This window comes from Ailuropoda melanoleuca, chromosome 11 (genome assembly GCF_002007445.2).
Source record: "Ailuropoda melanoleuca isolate Jingjing chromosome 11, ASM200744v2, whole genome shotgun sequence".
Classification (NCBI taxonomy): domain Eukaryota; kingdom Metazoa; phylum Chordata; class Mammalia; order Carnivora; family Ursidae; genus Ailuropoda; species Ailuropoda melanoleuca.
In genome coordinates, this window is record NC_048228.1 from 27,839,565 (window position 1) to 27,861,162 (window position 21,598).

A 21,598-nucleotide genomic window follows, 5' to 3' on the forward strand; every position below is an offset into this window, starting at 1 on the left:
GAGAATCAGAAGCAGACTCCGTGGTGAGCACAGTGCGCCCCCACGCAGGGCTGGATCCCATGACCTCAAGGTCATGACCTGAGCCGAAATGAAGAGTCAGACGTTTAACCCACTGAGCCCCCAAGGAGCCCTTTGTTTCTTTTAATAATCGATGATTATGATAATAGTTTAGTTCACAAACGTAAACTTTTAGTCTCTACCCTTTTTTGCTGTCTGTATGCCTTAAAAGTACCTCATTTTTCGGGTTCTAGTGTTTAAGTAAAGATGTCTGCATTCCTTTCATAATTTAAAGATTATGATTCTGTTTCTTCTGAATCTCTCTCTTTTCAGACTGAAAAATCACATGGTCTTTTTTTTTTTGCTTTCATACAGCAGTTCCTCAACTATCTTCTTCCATTTTCAATCATCCCTCTGTTATTATTTTAACTGTCTTCCCTGACCCTAACCATCTCCATGAGGTTTTTATGAGGTACAATGTCAATAACCGTACAGGTTGCAGAATTCTGGGCTGGATGATTCTATACAATGAAAGGAATATGTGCTACATTTCTTTGTCTGATGTACTTTTTGATGGCACCCAACAAATTACTAGCCTTTTGGACGAGGATGGCAACTTGGTTAGTCAATCAATAAGTCAGCTTTCATATTTAGAAGAGCCAGGATGTGGAAGCAGCCCAAGTGTCCATCGACTGATGACTGGATAAAGAAGGTGCAGGGTGTGTGTGTATGTACATTATATATGTATATATATAACATACAATGCATATAATATATAAAATATATGTGTGTACATGTGTGTTTATGTATCATATATATATATATGATATGGAATATTAGCCATAAAAAAGAATGAAATCTTGCCATCTGCAATGACATGGATGGAGCTAGAGAGTATTATGCAAAGTGAAACAAGTCAGTCAGAGAAAGATATCATAAGATTTCACTCATGTGGAATTTAAGAAACAAAACAAACAAGCAAAGAGAAAAAAAAGAGAGAAAGAGATAAATCAAAAAATAGACCCTTAACTATAGAGAATAAACTGATAGGTTACCAGAGGGAGGTGGGGGGGATGGGTGAAACAGGTGATGAGGATTAAGGAAGGCACTTGCTGTCATGAGCATTGGGTGGTGTATGTATGGACGTGTTGAATCACTATACTGTACACCTGAAACTAACGTAACACTGTATGTTAACTAACTGCAACTAAAATAAAAACATAAAAAAATAAGTCAGCTTTCAGATATATCTCAGCACCTACTATATGACATATACTAAGGGGCGCCTGGCTGGTTCAGTCAGTAGAGCATGCAACTCTTGAACTCAGGGTCATGAATTCAAGCCCCACGTGGGGGCTTGAATGAATACTGTTCTAGATATTGGAAATGTAGCAATGAACATGAAAAACCAAATCAATGACCTGAAGAATATTTTTCCTACTGGAGATGGAAGAAGACAACAGACATAAATTAATAGATAAGACATAATTAATAGATAATTGATAAAAATAACAATACAAAATTAGGCAACGACATAAGGAATGGGTGCAGGGGCTGGGGCAATGGAAGGTGTGTTCAGTGACTTCTGAGAAATGTATACAACGATTCCCTGGGTTGTATAGTTTGGATTCATTTTCATACACTTACTCTTATATTAAATGGCCTGCTACTTTTCGGACCAGTCATATGTCTGGTGTGATGATTGCTCCTTGTGATTATTTCATCTTGGGATTTTGTAATCCAGAAGGTAATTTGTTACCTTCAATAAAATAGTTCTAATCTCACACGACTTAATCACAATGCATGTTGGCCATTCTTTCTGTGGAGCTCAACCTCTCTTATTTTTCCAGATGGTTCTTCTTATTTGTTTGTAGTACATGGAACTTTTAGTCAATGACAGTCTGGAAGTACTTGAAGCATACAGGCGGGGATTTTGAACTTTTAGGAGACCCTATTCTCTAACCCCAGAATCTGATAAATCCTGTTATGAATGAATGAATGAACATGCCGCTGCTGAATCTTACTCTTGATGAATAGATATCACTGGAAAAGGTAGACAGGTGGCCTAGAAACTAAGTTCAGCTTTGAATGTTTCTAGGCACATACATGTATAGGTAATCTGGGCATCCTTTTTAAACATAATTCTCTGTGTTGAAAAGAACTGACATTATGTGAAGGCATATTTTAGGAGAAGAAATCTATTTTTTCCCTCAGAAAGTCCCCCCAAATTAGCCATATTTCTCTCCCGTGTCTAATAAAGAAGAGTGTTTAATCCAAAGCAGTGATTTTCATCTTTCTGCAGACTGAAGCATTTGGAAGACCTCAGGCTCTCGTGTGTGGAGAAATAAGGGAAAAAGGGCTTCTAGGGAAGGCCGAGTGGGTCGGCTCCCCACTTCTACTTTAACCAGAGCCCGTCAGGTGTACCTACTGGGATTTTGCATGAAATTTTAGGTGGAGGGGAAAAAAGGCTCTTCTGTTGACAAGTTTTCATACCACAGTAATGGAATGCACTACAAATTGGACCCATTGGTAGACTGGTCACAACCTCTGAAAAGAAATAAGAATGCATGGAATCATCTTCTAAATGTTCCTGCCACAACATGAATTCTAGGAAAAGAAGCCCCCTTCAAGAATCCCGCATCACATGTTGCTATCCCAGAATCCAACACCCATGTGCATCATCACTATGGCACCTTCGTGGCTTCAGACGTCGGTCAGGATGTGCCCGTGACGATCATTTCATTAACCTCCCCCTATGGTCTCACTTCCCTCTAACCCAGGGGTTTCTGATTTTGTTTGTGCCATGACCCCGTTTTCAGTCTTGTGAAGTCTATGGCTCTCAGAATCATTGTTATCAATACGTAAAATACAAAATAGGATTATAAAAAAAACTAATTATGTTAAAGTCCATTTCTATCCTTGGACCCTCTGGGGGTCAGTGGACTCTAGGTTAAGAAATACCTTTTAACAATTATCCCACTGAGGGGCTTATCATGCTCATTCTGAGAGGATTCTCAATGCTGAATTTCCCACCCTGCCCTCTGGAGTTCCAGTCCTGCCTTTTGATCAGCTTATTAGAAATTTGCCAGAGGAACCTAAAATACGACATGTTTTAAACTAAGCTCCCTCTTTGCCCACTCAAAGCTACTTTTGCTCCCTTGATTCTTTTACCAACTCAACCATGTAACAACCTTCCTAGGTTGGGATTCCTAGAACCATCTAGGACTTCTGAATTTTCCTTCACCTCCTACCCCAACCGGCATCTGGGTCTTCTCGACATCACCTTCTTCTTTCCTTCTGCGCACTAATATTTTTATGAACCTCACCTTTTCTCACTTGGATTCTTGCACTACTCTTTGGACTCCTTGTCTGCTGCTCAGATAGTCTCCTCAGTGTCCACATAAGGAAGTAGAACCATCATTCCACATCCAAACAGGCCTGGTCAATCCCCTCTCCAGAATCGATCAGAATTCTTCAGCTGCCAATCACAGCACTTCTGGCCCTGGCCTTCCTTAACTGCCTTGGTCTTCAGTGGTCCACCCTGGTGCTCAGAAGGCTCACTTCTTTCTGAACAAACACTAATTGTTCAGCTCTTCAAGTGTCTTAAGCTTAAGAAACCCTTTCCTTCCCTGTTTCTCACCCAACTACTGAAATACAACCCCAGGCTGAAGAACCTTGAAGATGCTCACTTCTTGGTGGCTTCTTTCAAATCAAGGATTCTTGGCATTCTCAGATGTGTTTATGGATCCTTCCCTTTGGGAGCTTATCAAAATCATAATTCGCATTATAAGTATGTAAGGAGACTATTCTCTCCCCTTCTTGGGGTGTCTTTTGTGAGGAAAAGAATGGGGCTTTATTCATTTTTATGGTTCCGCATTGCATGGTGGCTGAGTCTCCCGTTCTGTTGCTGGAGGCCAGTTGATGGAGCGACTAATTCTCCTGAACAGCAAGCCTATCGTTCCATCTCACCTGCCCGAGCCCCAACAAATGATTGATTCTCAAATTCAAAGACCAATTCTCAAATGTCTAAATCGCATATAAGCTTGGTAAAAATAACACTATTTTGAAAGGCTGGACTTAATTCCATGATCCCCAAAATAGCATGTTACTTCTCTCTTCTCCAAGAATAAGGACAATGGGTCTGGTGACCAATTCCTAGGAAGTGGTTCAAAGGAAATGGCCAACTGATCTTTTCTAATCAGCTTTGTCCTTTTATGGGAATAAGCACAAGAATGTAAACAACTGAGTTACCTTTGATTTCAGGGTAGTAGAGAAAAGGTTTGGGTTCGCTGGTTTCCAGATCAGATTTCCTCCGAAGCTGGACAAACACGGAAGCTGGTTTTGTGATGTTGACATCTTTATACTTTGGAGTTTTGAAGACGATGGCGAACTGCAGGGTACAAAGATCCAAATGTTGGGGTGGGCCTATATCTTTTTTCCAGCAATGCTAACTCATTAAACATATTCTTTATGTCCAATGTTTAGACACAGCATCCTAAAAAATACAGCATCCTAGAGAAAGTTACAAACTCAGAATTCTGTAGCCATACATTGTGATTAAACTGCCACTGTGAAATTGAATAGAAGACTCTGATAATGTTTTGCAAATCTGTCGAATATTTCAAATATCTTCCAGTTGGAAATAACTGTGTGAGTAAAATACATTGCATACTCCTTCTTCTCTTCTAAATCAGCCTTAAAATGCTCCAAAATTATTTACAGCAACATTAGAAACACTGGTTGTGGAAATAAAGTGAAGAATATGGCACTACAATCAGCCTGCAGGTCAGCTGACGAGGAGAGGAAGCTAAATCCTGCAAGGGAGACATGTATTTTCAAGTGAGGGTGGCCAATGCTCTAGGCATTGAGGGCATTCTGTATCTCTAAGCTAGCCTGCTCATTAATTTCTGGTAGTGCCACAACAGTCTGGCGTTTTTACAGTTTCTTGTTTGATTTTTTGACTATGTAATATATTCCCAGGGATCGAGAGTTTGTAAAATATAGAAAGGTACACAGTGGCGTACACTATATGCATACACCTGCATACACCTCTCCTGGCACGCCAATCCAGGCAGTTCCCACTGTGAGCCTGCCCCCAGAGGGAAACATGGTGACGTTATTCATTCCTTTTGTATTCTTCCAGAGTTTCTTTATGCCTACACAAACATGAACATTCAATCTTTTTTTAAATGCACTTTCTTTTGTGTCTTTAAAAAATTTTTAATGTTGTACTTGTGAGATTTTTCCATATTAGTTCATCGATTACTCATTCTCTTTAATAACTGCGTAATATTTCCTCACACAGATTCACCATAATTCATTTAACTGGCCACTTAGTGATGAACATTTGGATTGTTTCCAATTTTGGGGGGGTGAAAATAGTATTTCTCAATCACTCAGAGTGATTAAGATGCGAAACAGCATTTTCATCTCTTAGGCATATACTCAGTTGTCACTAGGAATTCTTGATTTATCATGATAATATCAGCCTCAAGTAGAAGACTCTTCCTTTCAATGCTTTTCATTAGAATATCTCTTTAACAGGTCTCACCATAATTACTCTGGTAGAACATTGTAACCGACTGACTGTGTCCCCTCAAAATTCACATATTGAAGCCCTAACCCCTAGTGTGGCTATATTTAGAGAAAGGGCTTTTAAGTAACTAAGTTTAAATGAGGTCATGAGGGTACGGTTGCAACTGGATAGGATTAGTGCTCTTATAGGAAGAGACATCAGAGAGCTCTCTCTCTGTCATGTGAGAACCCAGCCAGAAGGTGGCTGTTTGCAGGCCAGGAGGAGAGAGCTCTCACCAGGAACCAACTCTGTCAGGCTTTGATCTGGGACTTTGAGCCTCCAGAACTGTGATGAAATAAATTTCTGTTGCTTAATACACCCTGTTGATGGTATTTTGTTATGGCAGTCTGAACAGACTAATATAAATACTTAAAATATTTCCACAAAAAGACCCGAGGGCCATTGCCTTAATGGGTAGGTGACGAGACACCCAAATGAAATGTCATGACAAGACCTCAGAGCCAGTGGTCTAAGGCCTTGCTCATAATTCTGTGGTAGAAAACTTTTCTGGAAGACCTGCAAGTCTTAAAAGTAGTACTCTTTTTTGAAAGTTAAATAAGTGTTTATGATTTTTTTCCTTTTTCATACATGGAGATTAAGTACTGAATTTCAACAAGACAGAAAATGTAAAATCATCATCACCATCACCACCCACTTACTTGTCTATGAACATCTGTGGGGGAAAAATCTCCAAATCCTTCCCAGATCCCACCATTTTCCTCCTCTTCGTAAAATCGAATCTGGATGTCATCTGCAAGCAGTCACATTCAGACGTATAATTTCACATAGAGTAATAATATTTACAAGCACACTGAAAAATGCAGCTGGTTCAAGTTTCTACCTACTATGTACTTAAACTTTTAAAAAAGTAATTAATACGACATAGACTTTTGAATCATTTAAAATTTTCACAAATTACTGCTTTATTAGTTACCACACTAATGGACCCCGAGTTTCATTCACATTGAGAGAATACTAGATTTACCTACTCCATCTGACTTTTCTCTTAATCAGTCTTTGACCTTCCCACTTCTCCATCACTAACCCGATTCATTCCTGAGGAACATGAAGGATATTGAGGAATTCAGAATCCCAAAATGTGGTTCAAACTCCATATAGATCTATATAATAATATTTAACTTATATAAAGTATACTATATGGCAGACACTATTTTAAGTGGTTTATACGTATACATTAACTGATTTCATCCTCCCAATAACTCTGTGATGCAGGTGTACTTTAATATCCTCATTTTGCGGAAGAGAAAATGGAGTCCAGAGAGGTTAAGTGACTTATCCAAGGTTGAAAAGCTAGTAAATGGAGAAGTCAGAAGTTGAACACAGACTCCAGGCTCATAGACATTGTACTATGCTGCTTCCCTATAATACTTTATCAGTCCTTACTGAGAAGTTGTTAAAAATATTGTATCAGCCAAGTCCCCTTGGATGAAATAAGAATGAGAATAAGAATGCCTAATTTCACACTTGTGTCATGGATTCTAGTTCTGCAGAAATATGACAATATAACTCAGATTGGCATCTCCCTGGCTTCACTTCCCTTCCTATAGGACTGCACTATTGACTTATGAAAACTAAGTTCATATTTCTAATTAAATAGAATTTTAGAAATATTAGGGTTGGATAAAACATCTCATTATCTCCTGGTCAATTCCTTTGCCTTCAGGTAGGTCTAAAGTGGACCTGGTTATTCAGACTCTTTAAGCCAGGTACAAGACTTCTCTTAATAAGCCATTCCAGTGTAATGATAATGATTAAGAATTGCATTTATAAATAAAGGTACTCAGGTTGTGTTTACTCATTGAATGCACACAAATTACCTGGATAGAACGGGTTAAAAGAAGGCCAATATCAGGATATGCAGAGAAAGTGTAAACTTTTTTTGGATAAAGATACATATACCTTTACCTTAAAACTGGATTGTATTTTTTTCTGACTTTTAAATCTCAGGCCATTTGCCTCAAATAAATGAGAGCTTTCTTTTTTTAAAGCCATCATTCTTTTATTTAGGAGCTAGAATTTTAGTTAGGCCCCTTACTCCGAAAATGCTCGTCACTTTGTACTGAGTAGATCTTTATTATACCACACTATCGCTGTAGTTTAAAAACGAGTTGCTTGAGAAAACAGCACAATCTCCTTCACCTTTGCTAATTTATAAATCTTGTACCATTACTAATGAAAGGTAAATGCCAAGAACCTTTTCTGAAAGTGAAAATTACGACAAATATGCTGTGAGAATTTCCCTATAGTCCTTATTCTCTTTTTCATAATTGACATCAGAGTGTCACATGGAAGTTTTGGAGAAGCCTTCTCAGTGTTGCAACGAAGCATTAGAAGAGAAACTAAATTAACAATTTTACACTATATAAAACATTATTTACTCTGTCTGCATGGGCACGTGTGCGTGTGTGTGTGTGTGTGTGTGTGTGTGTGTGAAGCATGGGCTATTACTCATTTATTTTAGTTTAACTAAGTTCAGATACCAGAGTTTAAAGTACAGAAACACTGAAATGTCACTGACTGATCATTATTTTTTTGTTTCTCTTCACTTCTATTGAAAGTTTTAAAATGAATTAGTTGGGGGGCGCCTGGGTGGCACAGCGGTTAAGCGTCTGCCTTCGGCTCAGGGCGTGATCCCGGCGTTGTGGGATCGAGCCCCCACATCAGGCTCTTCTGCTATGAGCCTGCTTCTTCCTCTCCCACTCCCCCTGCTTGTGTTCCCTCTCTCGCTGGCTGTCTCTATCTCTGTCGAATAAACAAATAAAATCTTTAAAAAAAAAAAATAAAAAACAAAATGAATTAGTTGGGTTAAAAAAAAAAACCCACAGACATATTTGGAAGAGGTGAAATGTACAAATTTTCTAAAGAGTTCTATGGCAGAAAAGGCATTTAACTGGCTTTACTGCTAAAAAGTGACTGACAGACTCAGTCAGAATTACATTTCACATTCTGAGACCAGAGCATATATTTACCTTTCTGAACCTTGTCACAGAGAAGATAAATCTCTTCCCCTCCGGTTACGCATCCAGCTGTCCTGTCCATTCTTACAATTTTCAAGTTGGACGCATTGGGGGCTTCTGTCCACAGGAGAAAAACAACAAACGTCATGCTTTATCCTCAGTTTTATAAGCTAATCTTTTATGGGGAACCCTGCCCTTAGCACAATAACCAAAACAAAGTTCTAATAGTTTATTGTGGTGAGCATTAAGCAACGTATAAAATTGTTTAATCGATACGTTGTATGTGTGAAAGTAATATAATACTGTTATGTTAATTATACTTTAATTAAAAAATAAATAGATGCCTTTGCTTATATTGCTTTAACAAGGATACAAATAAAAAAGCTTTCAGAAGTCCTCACTTCTTGAGCATGGATCTTTCATTACTACCTAAACACATGAGGCAGAAAGGAGCAATATTTATTTCTCCCACTAACACAATAAGAAAGATTCATACAGAAAGAGAAAGAGCTTTTCTGATGTTTCAGGAAGTACCAAGCCAATAGATTTGTGGAATTTCATGTAGGTCAAGACCTTCAATTATTTCCATGATACTGATATACTGTTTACAAGAGTCCTAAAGATTTAGAAAAAGCACCCAATTTTCTTAAACTGCTTATAAATTCTTATTTTACAGAGAGAAAAAATGGAGAGGTTATAGTTCTTTTCCCCAGACTAAATTAGAATTCTGTGTGGTTAGGGGCAAAAGTTTCTTGTGGTAATAGTATAAAGCTTCCTTTTTTTTTTTTTCGCTCCTACAGCTGCATTTTAAGGTGATCTTTAGTATACAAGTATACATCATTTTATAACTCTTTCACTTCCCTTCCAACCTGTTTAAATTAGAGAAATCGGTCAGTTGTCGTACGTGGGGCACGGAGTTTTCTCCTTAGACCGAACTCTATAAACTTGCAGTGAGTCTAAGAGCCACACTTGCAGTCTTTTTTGATTTAATAAATCCCATGCATACCAAACAAGAAATCTGCAGGGTTAAGGCTGAAGACCATTGTAAAACTCTTTTAAAAAGTACTAGGAACTACAGACTGAAATAGAATTTTGAACTCATACTCTCTAGACCACTCATTCAGTTAACTTGAAGTTCTTACTTTGAAGAAAGCTAGAACATGCAAGAAAGAAGACGGATAAGAATAACAGTTGTTTTTATTCACATCTGTTTAGAACCTCAACAGAAAATAATGAGGTATTTTTCCAGGAGCACCAACAATGGTTGGTATTCATAAATTCATGAATAATAAGAGATCTGCCATCCTCAAATGGCACATAAAAGTCTAGCACGCGCATCGGAGGAAAGAGAACCATATTTATTGCACGACTCGTAACGTTCACTTTTAATCTAGACATCTTTCAAGCAGGATTTTAGTGTTCCCATCTTGCGGATGGTAAATGTGAGCCTCCAAAAGTGACTACGTTGCTGCCCCGGGACTCTGAGCTAGTAGGTAACTGCCAGTGTCTCAACGTGACACTGTATCGAGCTGCCTCCTGTTAGAAGTCAAGGACTCACTGCTGTCGTAGATGGCGTCTGACACCACGGGCTCCAGGCGCCTCGTGAAGCTGCCAGTGCTGTCCGGAAGAAAAGCTGTAAACATGAGCCGCACCACGCTGAGGTCCATCTCCTTCGTCTGCTGAAGAGCTGCCTGGCGGATGATCTCCTTTTCCCGATCTAAGACCATACAGCACAGCGTATTCATGGCCAGGGAAAGAGTGAAGCCAGAACACTTTAGATAAGATGACTTTATAAAGCCCAAATACAAAAACATGAATTGAAAACAAAAATCTATCTTTTTCTTTTGAAACTGTTTGTATTGCTAATAAAATTGCTTGAAGTGTCTCATTTATGTCATCCAAATTAAAGGCATCAAAAGGAGACCGGCATTTCCTCTGGATGATACTGAACACTCTCCCCCGTGTATCAGACTGCCTCTGTCCGTTCTCGCCTTCCCTGACTTCTCCTTTTTCTCCCTACAGTTACAGTTAAAGGCCCAAAAGATGTGTGGCCACAGAATGCAATAAACTGATTATGCATCAGTTGTATTGTGAAATGTGAAAATTAAGTCTTCCAAAAGCTCCCTGAGCACAGGGACCATGTTCATGCCACAGCGTCTAGCACACTGCCTGGCCCATAGCGGGTACTCAAAAAATGCTTCTGGAGAAACTGAATGACTCCAGGGCATCTGACTCCCTCCTTGCCTCCTGATGCAACTTCGTGCTGGTGGAGCTGCTTGTATTTAGGTTATAGTATCATCAAAGGTGATAATTCAAGTGGAGAGTACTGCAAAAGAGCCACAGGTGAGAGACAGGGAATTTCAAAGGAGGGGAGAATCCAGAGGCTTTGGCGCAGAAGAGACATATGTTTTCAGTCTCGAAAGGATGGTACAACTTGAACTTACGAAGAAAGTAAATAAAGGCATTCCAGGAAGAGGGAACAGCAAGAATAGAACGAATGTTTCAAGGCGAGGAAGAGAGAAATTGTGGTGCTTCTATGGAATAATCCAGTTTGACATGAAGGGGTGTCGTGGGAAAGAGCCTTGGAAATGCAGACGGGGCAAGCTTTTGAAAGGCCTAAAAGGCCAGCTTAGGAATTTGGATTTTGTAGGCAGCAGGGAGATACTGAGTAGTGGCGACCATAGGCTTTTGCAAGATCCATCTGGCCCCAGGGTGTAAACTGGTTCAGAGGTGGGGACGGAGAGAAGCAGAGCAAGGAAAATGGAGGGAGGAGTGGAGCGCTAGAAAGAGCACAGGGGAGTGGGGCCACAGGTTTTGGAAGCAAAAAGGAAGATTCACTCAAAGGTGACGTGAAGGTTTCAAGTCTGGACATGAGAACGTGGTTAGTGGAAAACAGTGATCTGTTTTGGGTCTCCTGAGTATCAGATGATGACAGGATGACCAGACTAATGGCCAATGTGTGAAAGCGGAAATGGCACGTATGGTAGCACAGGCATTGGGGTTGAAAGAAAAAATAGAAGTAAAAGCAGGGAAACATAAAATCACAGCATTTTTATGAGAAACGGAGTAGTTTATGATGTGCCTGAAGAGCCAGAAGAAATTCCTTCTAATAAAGTGAGCCGGGGGGGGGGGCGGTAAAACGGAGGAAACTAAAACAGAGGAACTAAGTGTTGACTTACGCATTGGTTTTGACAGGCTGAAAAGGGCAGGGTGCAGTGTTTTAGGTCGAGGAAGACACATACAAAGGTATGAATCTGTGTCAGGTGTTCGGGGGCAGTGATGGGGAGAAGCGGGTACATGGCGGGGTTGGAGATAAAGCTGGAAAGGTGGCTGGGGCCAGACTGAGGGCTTTGTTTACCAGGCTGTGGAGGCACAGATTTTATTCTAGAAGATAGCAGGATGCCATCAAAGGTGTCTGAGCAGAGAAAGTGTGTCAGCAGCTTGAAATCCAGCCTGGGAGGAGGAGAAACCTGGGGCAGACAGATGAGAATCTAGTGTACCCACCACAAGCAAAGGAGGTCCCAATCTCAAAGGCCCAGGCTGGGGGCATGACGCTCACCTGTGAGCTGCCGGTCTCCTCCACCTTCTGCTTGCAAGTAAGCCAGATCAGGGTGCACCAAAAGTCCGGGATTGTAGCCCTTCGTACATGCCTCTGTCATCCGTGCTTCCAGTGTTTCAAATACTTTTTTCTTTGTCACATGAAGTATACCCAAGTTTGCAAAGCTGGAGAAAAAGCAGTAACAACCACCACCAAAAGTTAGGCCGTCAATGACGAGAGTCTGGTTTTACTTTAGGAAAGTGGCTTTTAAAAAGAATCTAGAGGCCCTCAATCGCTGAAGCCCACACTATAATCAAACCCGTTACTATGTCTGCAGTGAAACATATACAGTAGACTCACAAATGGAATAATAAAGACTATAAACCACTGCACATCAGGTCGGATTCGGTTTTGCCACCAAATGAGTCTGTGGCAAACTCAGCAAAATCTTTTGGTTTTCAGGGTTTATTAGACTTTCAAATGATGATTAAGGGAGTGAGGTACACACACATATATGTCTTAGTAAGGAAGTTTTACCTAGACTCATTTGGAAGTATTTTCTAGGAGAGCTGTTAAGATTTTTTTAAAAATTCTGAATATAGTGCTAACTTATTTAATTTTTTTAAAGACTAAGAGGAATATTATATTTGGAAGGATTTCTTTTCTTTTGGATCATCCCTGGGTTTCTGGATGGGATTTAAAGTCTACAGTGGAGTCCCATCTCCTTGGAAAATACGTTAATAAGCTAAATAAAACAAGTTAAGGGATTTTAAAGAAAAAACATGAATTATTCCAGTCATTCATTTTTTAAAGTACATGAAACAACATATTCAAGAAACATAATACAACAAACAAAAAAGGACTTTACCAAGGAGACCCATTTGTTCAACAAGTATCTGTTCAGCTCCTTATTTGTGCCAGGCAGTGTCCCGGGTGCTTTTGTCAGCACCCAGGGAATCCCTCCCTCCATAGAATTTATATGCTAATGTAACCAAAGAGAAAAAACAAAGAAGAGATTTCACAGCATAATTTAGAAGGTAATAAGTGTTACCAAGAAAAATAAGGTTGGAATGGAGAAAAGGAAAGGTAGTAGAAGACATAATGTTTTAAAAGAGGGAGAGGCCAGAAAAGGCCTCATTGAAAAGGTGACAACTGAGCAAAGCCTCGAAGAAAGTGAGGGAAGCGATGTGGATATATGGAAGAACAGCATTCAGGGCAGAAGGAATAGCAAGTGCCAAGAGCCCGAGGTAGGACCATAACTGGTGTTTTCAAAAAGACAACAATGGCAAGGAGGCCAAAGTTGCTGGAGGAAAATCAACAAGAGGTGAGTAGTAAGTGAAAAGTCCAAAGAAATAAGTAAGCACACAGATCTTTTAAGGCCTTGTAAGCTTTTACAAAGACTTTTCTTTTGCTCTGGCTTTTACCAGAAAGAAAAAAGAAAGATTAGTAACGGAAGACAAATATTATGACAACTGGACTGGATGAAACAAAGAATAAGATAATGTGGGAAGATCAGATGAACTAGAGGAAGAAAATATAGGAGGTGAAGGCAGAACAAGATGAGCTCTTAGACAGAGGCCCAGAGACAAATGAGAAACATGTCCAGACAGAGACAGAAAAACGCAGGACATGAGCTAGCACGATGCATAAATCTGTCAAATCACTATATTGTGCACCTGAAACTAATGTACCACCGTGTGTCAACTACGCTCAAAAAGAAAAGCAGAAGAGCTGAGACACACGGAGAAGAAAATAGACCAACAGAATATAAGCTCTTGAGGGCAAAGATCTGCAGTGCCCAGAACAGTGCTTGACATATGGGTGTCTAATAATATGGGTGTCTAATAAATGTCTGTTGAATAAATGAATGCATGAATTAATACAGCACAGAAAAATATGCAACATGACACACTGATATGCATGGAAGCAAAGGCAGTTTTTCAGAAACAACACCTTCATCTTTCGGCCTTTCAGTCTACACTCCTATGTAGATATCCGCAGCTACCCATATAAAGGCAGTGACAGTGACAAACACCTACGTAACACCTTACACTCTGCCATATAGAAAGCGATTTTCATGTATATTCTTTAATCCCTGTGGAAAGGGCATCATCCTTACGTGAATAACTCATTTACTCTGATAATAAATGAAACAATACAGATAATCATGGGAGTAACAGGGACCAGATTGAACCTTGCACCTTGAGTAACATAAAACACATGAAAAAATGGTTTTCCAACACTGAACAACAAGCAGCACAGGACAGTGATCCTTAAGAAAAACAACTAAGGTGAATCCTACAATAATGCTTGCTTAATGCCTAGACTTTCCAGGCTGCAGCATAGGAAAGGAGACCTAAACAGAACCTGGCAATCTCCCTGAGTTTTGGCGACAGAGTTAAAAATTTGAGGAGGCTGAAGAGGCTGGAATTCACAGTCAGAGAACCAGAGAAGAAAGAAACACACACAGAGAGATATTCAGAGATGTACAGTGGCCCTGCCTTGAGTCTTCAGCTAAGTACCGATCAGAGCATGTGTGTAAGGAAACAACCTGAGACTGGGGAAAAAAAAAAAAAAAACACCGGAAATAAGCAGACAAAACATTTCTTGGAGCACACATGGGGCTGGAATAGTTCAAGAAATCTTGTAACACATGAATCATCAGGATGAATATTCAGAAAGTTATTGGCTTAGTAATGGTGTCAAATTAACCCTAGACTAAAGGTTGCTTTGGTTTCCCTGGCTTAGAAGTAAGACTAAAAAGGATCAGATTGTTCCCAAATTTAATTTTATCCCAATGTTCAAAAATATTTAAAGGCATACCAAAAAAAAAAAAAAAAGCCAGCACACAACAATCCAAAATTCAAAATGTCCACCATTCAATCAAAAATTGCCAGGCATGCAAAGACGTAGGAAAATACAGCTTATCGGGGCGCCTGGGTGGCACAGTGGTTAAGCGTCTGCCTTTGGCTCAGGGCGTGATCCCGGCGTTATGGGATCGAGCCCCACATCAGGCTCCTCTGCTATGAGCCTGCTTCTTCCTCTCCCACTCCCTTTGCTTGTGTTCCCTCTCTCGCTGGCTGTCTCTATCTCTGTCGAATAAATAAAAATAAAATCTTTAAAAAAAAAAGAAAATACAGCTTATAATGGGGATAAAAAGCAATCAATAGAAACAGATCCAGAAATGAGACAGAACACAAAATTTGTAGACATGTACATTGAAATAGTTATGATAGATATGTTCCATATGGTTAAGAGGGTAAAAGCTTTAATACGTTAAGGAGTACATGCAAGAAATAAAAGAGATGCCAAACAAACCTACAGAGACGAAAACGGCAACAGCTGAAAAGAAAAATAACTAGACGGAATTAGGAATATGTTAGACAGTATAAACCAAAGGATTAGTGAACTTGAGGACACCGTAATGGAACTATTCAAAATGAAACACAGGAAAAAGAACAAGTTTTAAAAATAACAGATCACCAGTGAGCTACGGGACAATTTCAAACAGCCAAACATACAGGAAATTGGTGTTTCAGAAGAAGAGGAAAAAGAGGAGTGGATGGAAAAAATATTTTGAAAAAATAATGGCTGACATGTTTTAAAATTTAATAAAAAATTCTAAATCCAGAGATCCAAAAATCTTAGTGAACCCCAAAGCACAAAAAAATGAATAAACCTATGCTAAAACCCTTAATAAAATTGCTTCAAACTAGCAAAGAGAAATTAAAATTAATGAAGAGAAAATTTGAAAAGCTGACAGAGAAAAAAATGACACACTATGTGAAGAGGCACAAAATACGAGAATGAAGGTAGATCTCTTGCTGGAAACAAGGCAAGACAAAAGACCCTGGGGCAGCATGTTTGGAGAATGTGAAGAAAGAACATTGTCAACCTGGAATTCTATAGTCTTCAAAAATATCTTTCTAAAACAGAGACAATATAAAGAGTTTCAATATGTATGACAACTGAAGAATTTATTAGCAGCAGACCAGCAGAAGAAAAAAGGAAAGGAAGGGCTTCAGGCAGAAGAAAATGCTACCAGACAGAAATCCTGACCTATGAAACAGAATGAAGAGCACTGCCAATGATAAATATGAGGTTAAATATAAATACTTTTTTCCTTATTTAAAATTTCTTTTAAAAGATAATTGAGCATGCAGCCACTCTGGAAAACAGTATGGAGTTTCCTTGAAAAGTTAAAAATGGAACAACCCTATGACCCAGCAACTGCACTACTAGGTATTTACCCAAAGGATACAAACTTAGTGATTTGAAGGGGCACCTGCACCCCAATGTTTATAGCAGCAATGTCCACAATAGCCAAAATAGGGAAAGAGCCCAGATGTCCATCGACAGATGAATGGATAAAGAAGATGTGGTATGTATATATATACAATGGAATATTACTCAGGCATCAAAAGATGAAATCTTACCGTTTGCAATGTGGATGGAACTAAAGGGTATTATGCTAAGTGAAATAAGTCAGTCAAAGACAAATACCATATGATTTCTCTCATATGTGTAATTTAAGAAACAAAACAGATGAATAGGGGAAAGGGAAGGAAAAATAAAATAAGATGAAAATTGAGAGGGAGGCAAACCATAAGAGACACTTAACTATAGAGAACTGAGGGTAGCTGGAAGCGAGGTGGGGGATGGGGGGGTAGTTGGGTGATGGGCATTAAGGAGGGTACTTGATGTAATGAGCACTGGGTGTTATATGCAACTGATGAATCACTGAATTCTACCTATGAAACTAATAAAAAAATAATTGAGCACTTAAAGCAAAACTTTAAGAAATAGTATATTGTGGAACTTATCACATCTGTGGATGTAAAATAGGGCACACAATAGCACATAGGCTGAAAGAGGAGAAATGGAAGTATTGTTCATATTAACTATACATGAAGAAGTATAATGCTACTTAAAGATAGACTGTGATAAGTTAAAGATGTGTAGTATAGCAAGCTGTAAAACAATTTCTAAAAACTATAAAGAGATATAAACTAAAAAGAAGATAAAGTAACATCAAATAATTAATCTAAAAGAAGACAGAAAGAAGAGGAAAAGGGGAACAAAAATCAGATGCGATAAGCAGAAAACAAATAGCAAGACGGTAGAGTGAAACACAGCCCTATCAGTAATCAGATTAAATATAGATTAAAGACCTCAATTAAGAGACAGAGATTGTCAAATCGAATAAAAAAAATAAGACCCAACTATTTGCAGTGCATATTTACTCTGACTATAAAGACACAAATAGGTTAAAACTAACAGGACCGGCAAAAAAATGTTCCACGCTAACATTAATGAGCAGAATGCTGGGGGAATGCCTGGGTGCCTCAGTTGGTTAAGCGTCTGTCTTTGGCTTAGGTCATGATCCCAGGGTCCAGGGATCGAGTGGGGTGAGCTCCCTGCTCAGTGGGGAGTCTGCTTCTCCCCTCTTCCTTTCCGCACCCCCCTCCTGTTTGCTTTCTCTCTCTTGCATAGATAAATAAAATCTTTTTTTTCTTAAAAAAAATCTGAAATATCTATATATTAGTATCAGTCGAGGTAGATTTTTGAGCAAAAAATATTACTAGGGATAAAAGAGGGTCATCTCATAATGATAAAGGGATCAATTCATTAAGCAGACGTAAGAATCTTGAATGTTTATGTACCTGATAAAAGAGCTTCACGATACAAGAAGCAGAATCTTATAAACTGGGAGAAGAAATAGGTGTCTATAAATATCTTCAGAGATTTCAGCACCTCTCTCTCAAGAACTAATAGACCAAGTAGGGAGAAAGTCAGTAAGAAGACTTGAACACCACTATCAAACAAATTGACCTGACATTTATAGAACATGCATTCAATCTGATTAGACTAATCATTCTTTCTAAGTGCACAAAGAACATTTACCAAGCACACCATATTCCGATCCAGCAAACAAGTCTCAATAAATTTAAGAGGATTGAAATCATACCAAGTATTCTCTTAACAGAATGGAACTCAATCAGATATCAATAAATGAATGATATCTAGGCAGGGGGTATATTTAAATCAAGATGTAATAATTAATTGTCAAGCCGGGTGTTGGGTACAGTGAGGTCTCATTGTGGTCTTCTTTCTACTTTTGTGTATATTTGAAAATTTCTAGAATAAAATGTAAAAGAAAACAAGAGCAGGCATTATTACTAATAGCACGCAACTGAAAAGCCTGAGGATCATAAATGTTAATACATGGGAATGCAAGCTGGTACAGCCACTTTGGAAAACAACTTGGCAGTCTCTTTTCAAAACAAATAGACCCTTAGGATCCATCCCTTCAGTTCCACTCTTCAGTATTTACCTAAGACCAAAAGAAATGAAAACTTAAGTTCACACAAAAAGTGGTTCTGTCATCAACAACGGGAAATAAACTAAACATTCTTCAACAGGTGGACTGACAAACTGTGACGTACATCAATGCAATGCGATACGACTTTGCGATGAAAAGGAATAAGCCGGTGATACACGAAACAAGCTGGACGAATTGCAAATGCATTATGCTAAGTGAATGAAGTCAGACTCAGAAAGGCTACATGTTGCATGAGTCCATTTCTATGTCATTCTGGAAAAGGCAAAACTATAGGGGTAGAAAACAGATCAGGAATTGCCGGGGCCTGGAGTGGGAGGTAGAGTTGACTCCAAAAGGGCACACAAGATTCTGGGGGGCAACAGAACTATTCTATACCTGGATTGTGATGCTTATTCCAGTATTTGTCAAAATTCATAGAACTGTACACTTTAAAGGATAAATATTACAGTATTTAAGTTATACTCTGCTTCAGTAAAACCTGACAAAATTTTTTTTTTAAAAGATGGCTATCACAGTTAATAATAAGACTGGGACTACAATCTTGTGTCTTACTCAAAATGCCATATTCTATACCAGTGGTTTGCAAAGTGTAGTCTCCAGACCAGCGGCATCAGTGATTCCTGAGAACTTATTAAAATGCAAATTTTGAAGCCCTATCCCAAACCTACTGAATCAGAAACTCTGACGGTGGGGCTCGGCAGTTTGTATTTCAGCAAATCCTCCAGGAGGTTCCAATGCACCTAAAATTTGAAAACCACTGCTCTATACTATGTAAGAGCAATGAGATCAGAAACTTTGAGAGGAGGCCTGGCTCAGTATTTTTATAAAGTGACCAAAGGTGACTTTAATTAGCAGTCAGGTTTGAAATCCTCTATACTGTGAAAGATGTTTCCATCATTATCATCATCATCTGGGAACTACCACTGTCCTCTGGGTAGGTTCAAACCCCCATGCCATTAGGTTGGGATTCTAAAGGGGCCTCTCTGTCTGGCCTTTCTTCCTCTCAGGACTCAAACACTGACCTTATAGCTGGCACGAGATTCAAAAGCACCCTGACTCACAAACTACACCCTAATTTGGAAGTTGGACACTTCCAATCTCAGTCCATACTTTGTTCATTTTCTCCAACCAGCATCTTTTTTGTGTATTCGGGGTTAACATGATGAAACTGCCAATAATCAATTGTTTTTGGACCTACAAAAACACCAATTTAATATGGTTTGCACTAGCTCATTGAGGGAGGCCTTGTTTCTCCTTTGTATTTATATACCCGCTTCTAGTGCTTACCAATTGGTATATGCCATAAATATTAGTTAAAAAAACAACAACTTCAGATCTCTCTAAATCAGGGCTGCCAGGAAACAGAGGGTGTGGTGATTATCGGTGAGGAAGGTGGCTTAAAGCAAAGTCAAGTAACAGATAGTTTCCACTGATTGAAAATTTCAGAGAACTAAAATGTTGTTGAAACAAACCGTTGATATTTGAGGTCAAAAATTAAATACTGAACTAAAATTATTTTTATGAGGACAGGCACTAAAAACTAACTAAACAAATGAGTAAGAAATAAAATGTAAAAAATTACAGCTAAATAAAAAAAAATTTTAAAGGCAGAATCTCCCAAATGTAAGCACTCAAACGTGTAGTTGTGACTCATGTTATCTAAAACATGAATATTTTAATCTAGATAAAAAAATATCTTTGAAAATAGAAACTAAATTTTATTGAGAACTCCAAAGAAAAGTATTTCTTTGGTTTTGCTCATTTTTTTTAATTTGCTTTTATTTTTTAAATTTTAATTCCAGTATAGTTAACATATAGTTTTGTATTAGTTTCTGGTATACAATATAGTGATTCAACAGTTCCATACATTACTCAGTGCTCATTAAGGTAAGTGTACTCTTAATCCCCTTTGCCTATTTCACCCTACCCCCCCAGCTCCCCTCTGGCTTTGATAATTTAAAAGTTATTTATCTCTCCTGAGTTATTTTTTTTATTCTTTTCGATATGTTGGATTGGTGCCCTGCTCATGAATATATACTCTTATTCTAAGCTGTATTATTGAAGACAGGTTATCTTGGTTCCATTTCTAGTATTGACAAGTCTAAGGAATAACTCTGACTATCTTCCTTAATTTCTCTGGGGGCTATTCTTACCTACAAGTTAGAACCAAGTAATAGTAATCGATGACATTCCATAAATATACACATCGCAAGTCAGCTCATGTTCTTTCATAATATTAGCTAATGTTAGCTCAGTCTAGAACTTCTGAGAGGCAAGGGCCTGGAGATAAATTCTGTAGCCCAATATTCATATTTTCTAAAGGAAAGAATTACGGTTCTCAAGAAGTCATACAAATCGCCTCTAATCCTACTGCTGAGAGTGACAGAAATGACCAGAGAATTCTGGTTTCCAGATTACTAGCATATTCTCTCTAATAAAATGCAACAGGTTCTGACATCGGAAACTTAAAAAAATAGAAAACAAGAGAGACAAATCATGAAGGAAGTACAATATTTTAGAAAACACTGTAGGCAAAAGTTTCTCAATTAAAAGTTAATTATAAAGGGAGTACTAGCGTTTCATAGAACACTCTGAACAAGAAAGTCTACTGAGTCTGTTGTAACTCTTAAGTGGCATCCTCTTGACCAAATTTCTCAGTGGAATTGTATAGGGTTACAAAAATCCCACAGCGCCATGACGAGACATCTTGATGATCAAATTTAGGAGTGTACATGTTCAAAATGTTTGTTGAATGAATGAGTTCTCCCAACCACAGGGCTCCAAGGCAAGAGAGTAAAGGATTTCCTTCCTTTCCCTAGAAACAGGGAACTTCTATTCCCGCTGTAGGTTTCAAACCAAATAACCATTAGTTCCTTCTAAAATCCTAGAAGATTACTAAGCCAAGCCACAGAAACACCAAATTATAGACAACATACTGGCAGTTTTATAATCACAAATATTATTAGTAAGGAAATTAATCTATAATTTCCTCTAAAGGATATGATTATCACACAGATTAAACAGGACCAACACTTCAAACTGATAGCAGCCTACTGAGATAAATCCGCAGAAACACTAAGTGATCAATTAGTCTGAAACTCTGACAATTACCCTGCATTTCAAAGCTCTCATAGGTCAGTCAGGAACTGCAAGAGTATTCCAAAACA

At 38.6% G+C, this 21,598-nt stretch overlaps 1 protein-coding gene across 6 annotated transcripts in view; it reads right to left on the reverse strand.

The window, feature by feature from the left end:
- NFKB1 (nuclear factor kappa B subunit 1) overlaps positions 1 to 21,598 on the reverse strand; it is a 113,068-nt gene that overhangs the window by 25,426 nt on the left and 66,044 nt on the right. For all 6 annotated transcript variants that reach the window (XR_002142152.2, XM_034671447.1, XM_011221346.3 and 3 more), the window contains 5 exons: positions 12,110 to 12,273; positions 10,109 to 10,267; positions 8,563 to 8,667; positions 6,232 to 6,323; positions 4,249 to 4,387 (listed from right to left, as the gene is read on the reverse strand). Coding sequence is in view for 5 of the 6 variants with exons in the window: in XM_034671447.1 (XP_034527338.1) it covers positions 4,249 to 4,387; positions 6,232 to 6,323; positions 8,563 to 8,667; positions 10,109 to 10,267; positions 12,110 to 12,273 (659 nt within the window). In the remaining variant the exon portion in view is untranslated. The remainder of the gene's footprint in view (positions 1 to 4,248; positions 4,388 to 6,231; positions 6,324 to 8,562; positions 8,668 to 10,108; positions 10,268 to 12,109; positions 12,274 to 21,598) is intronic.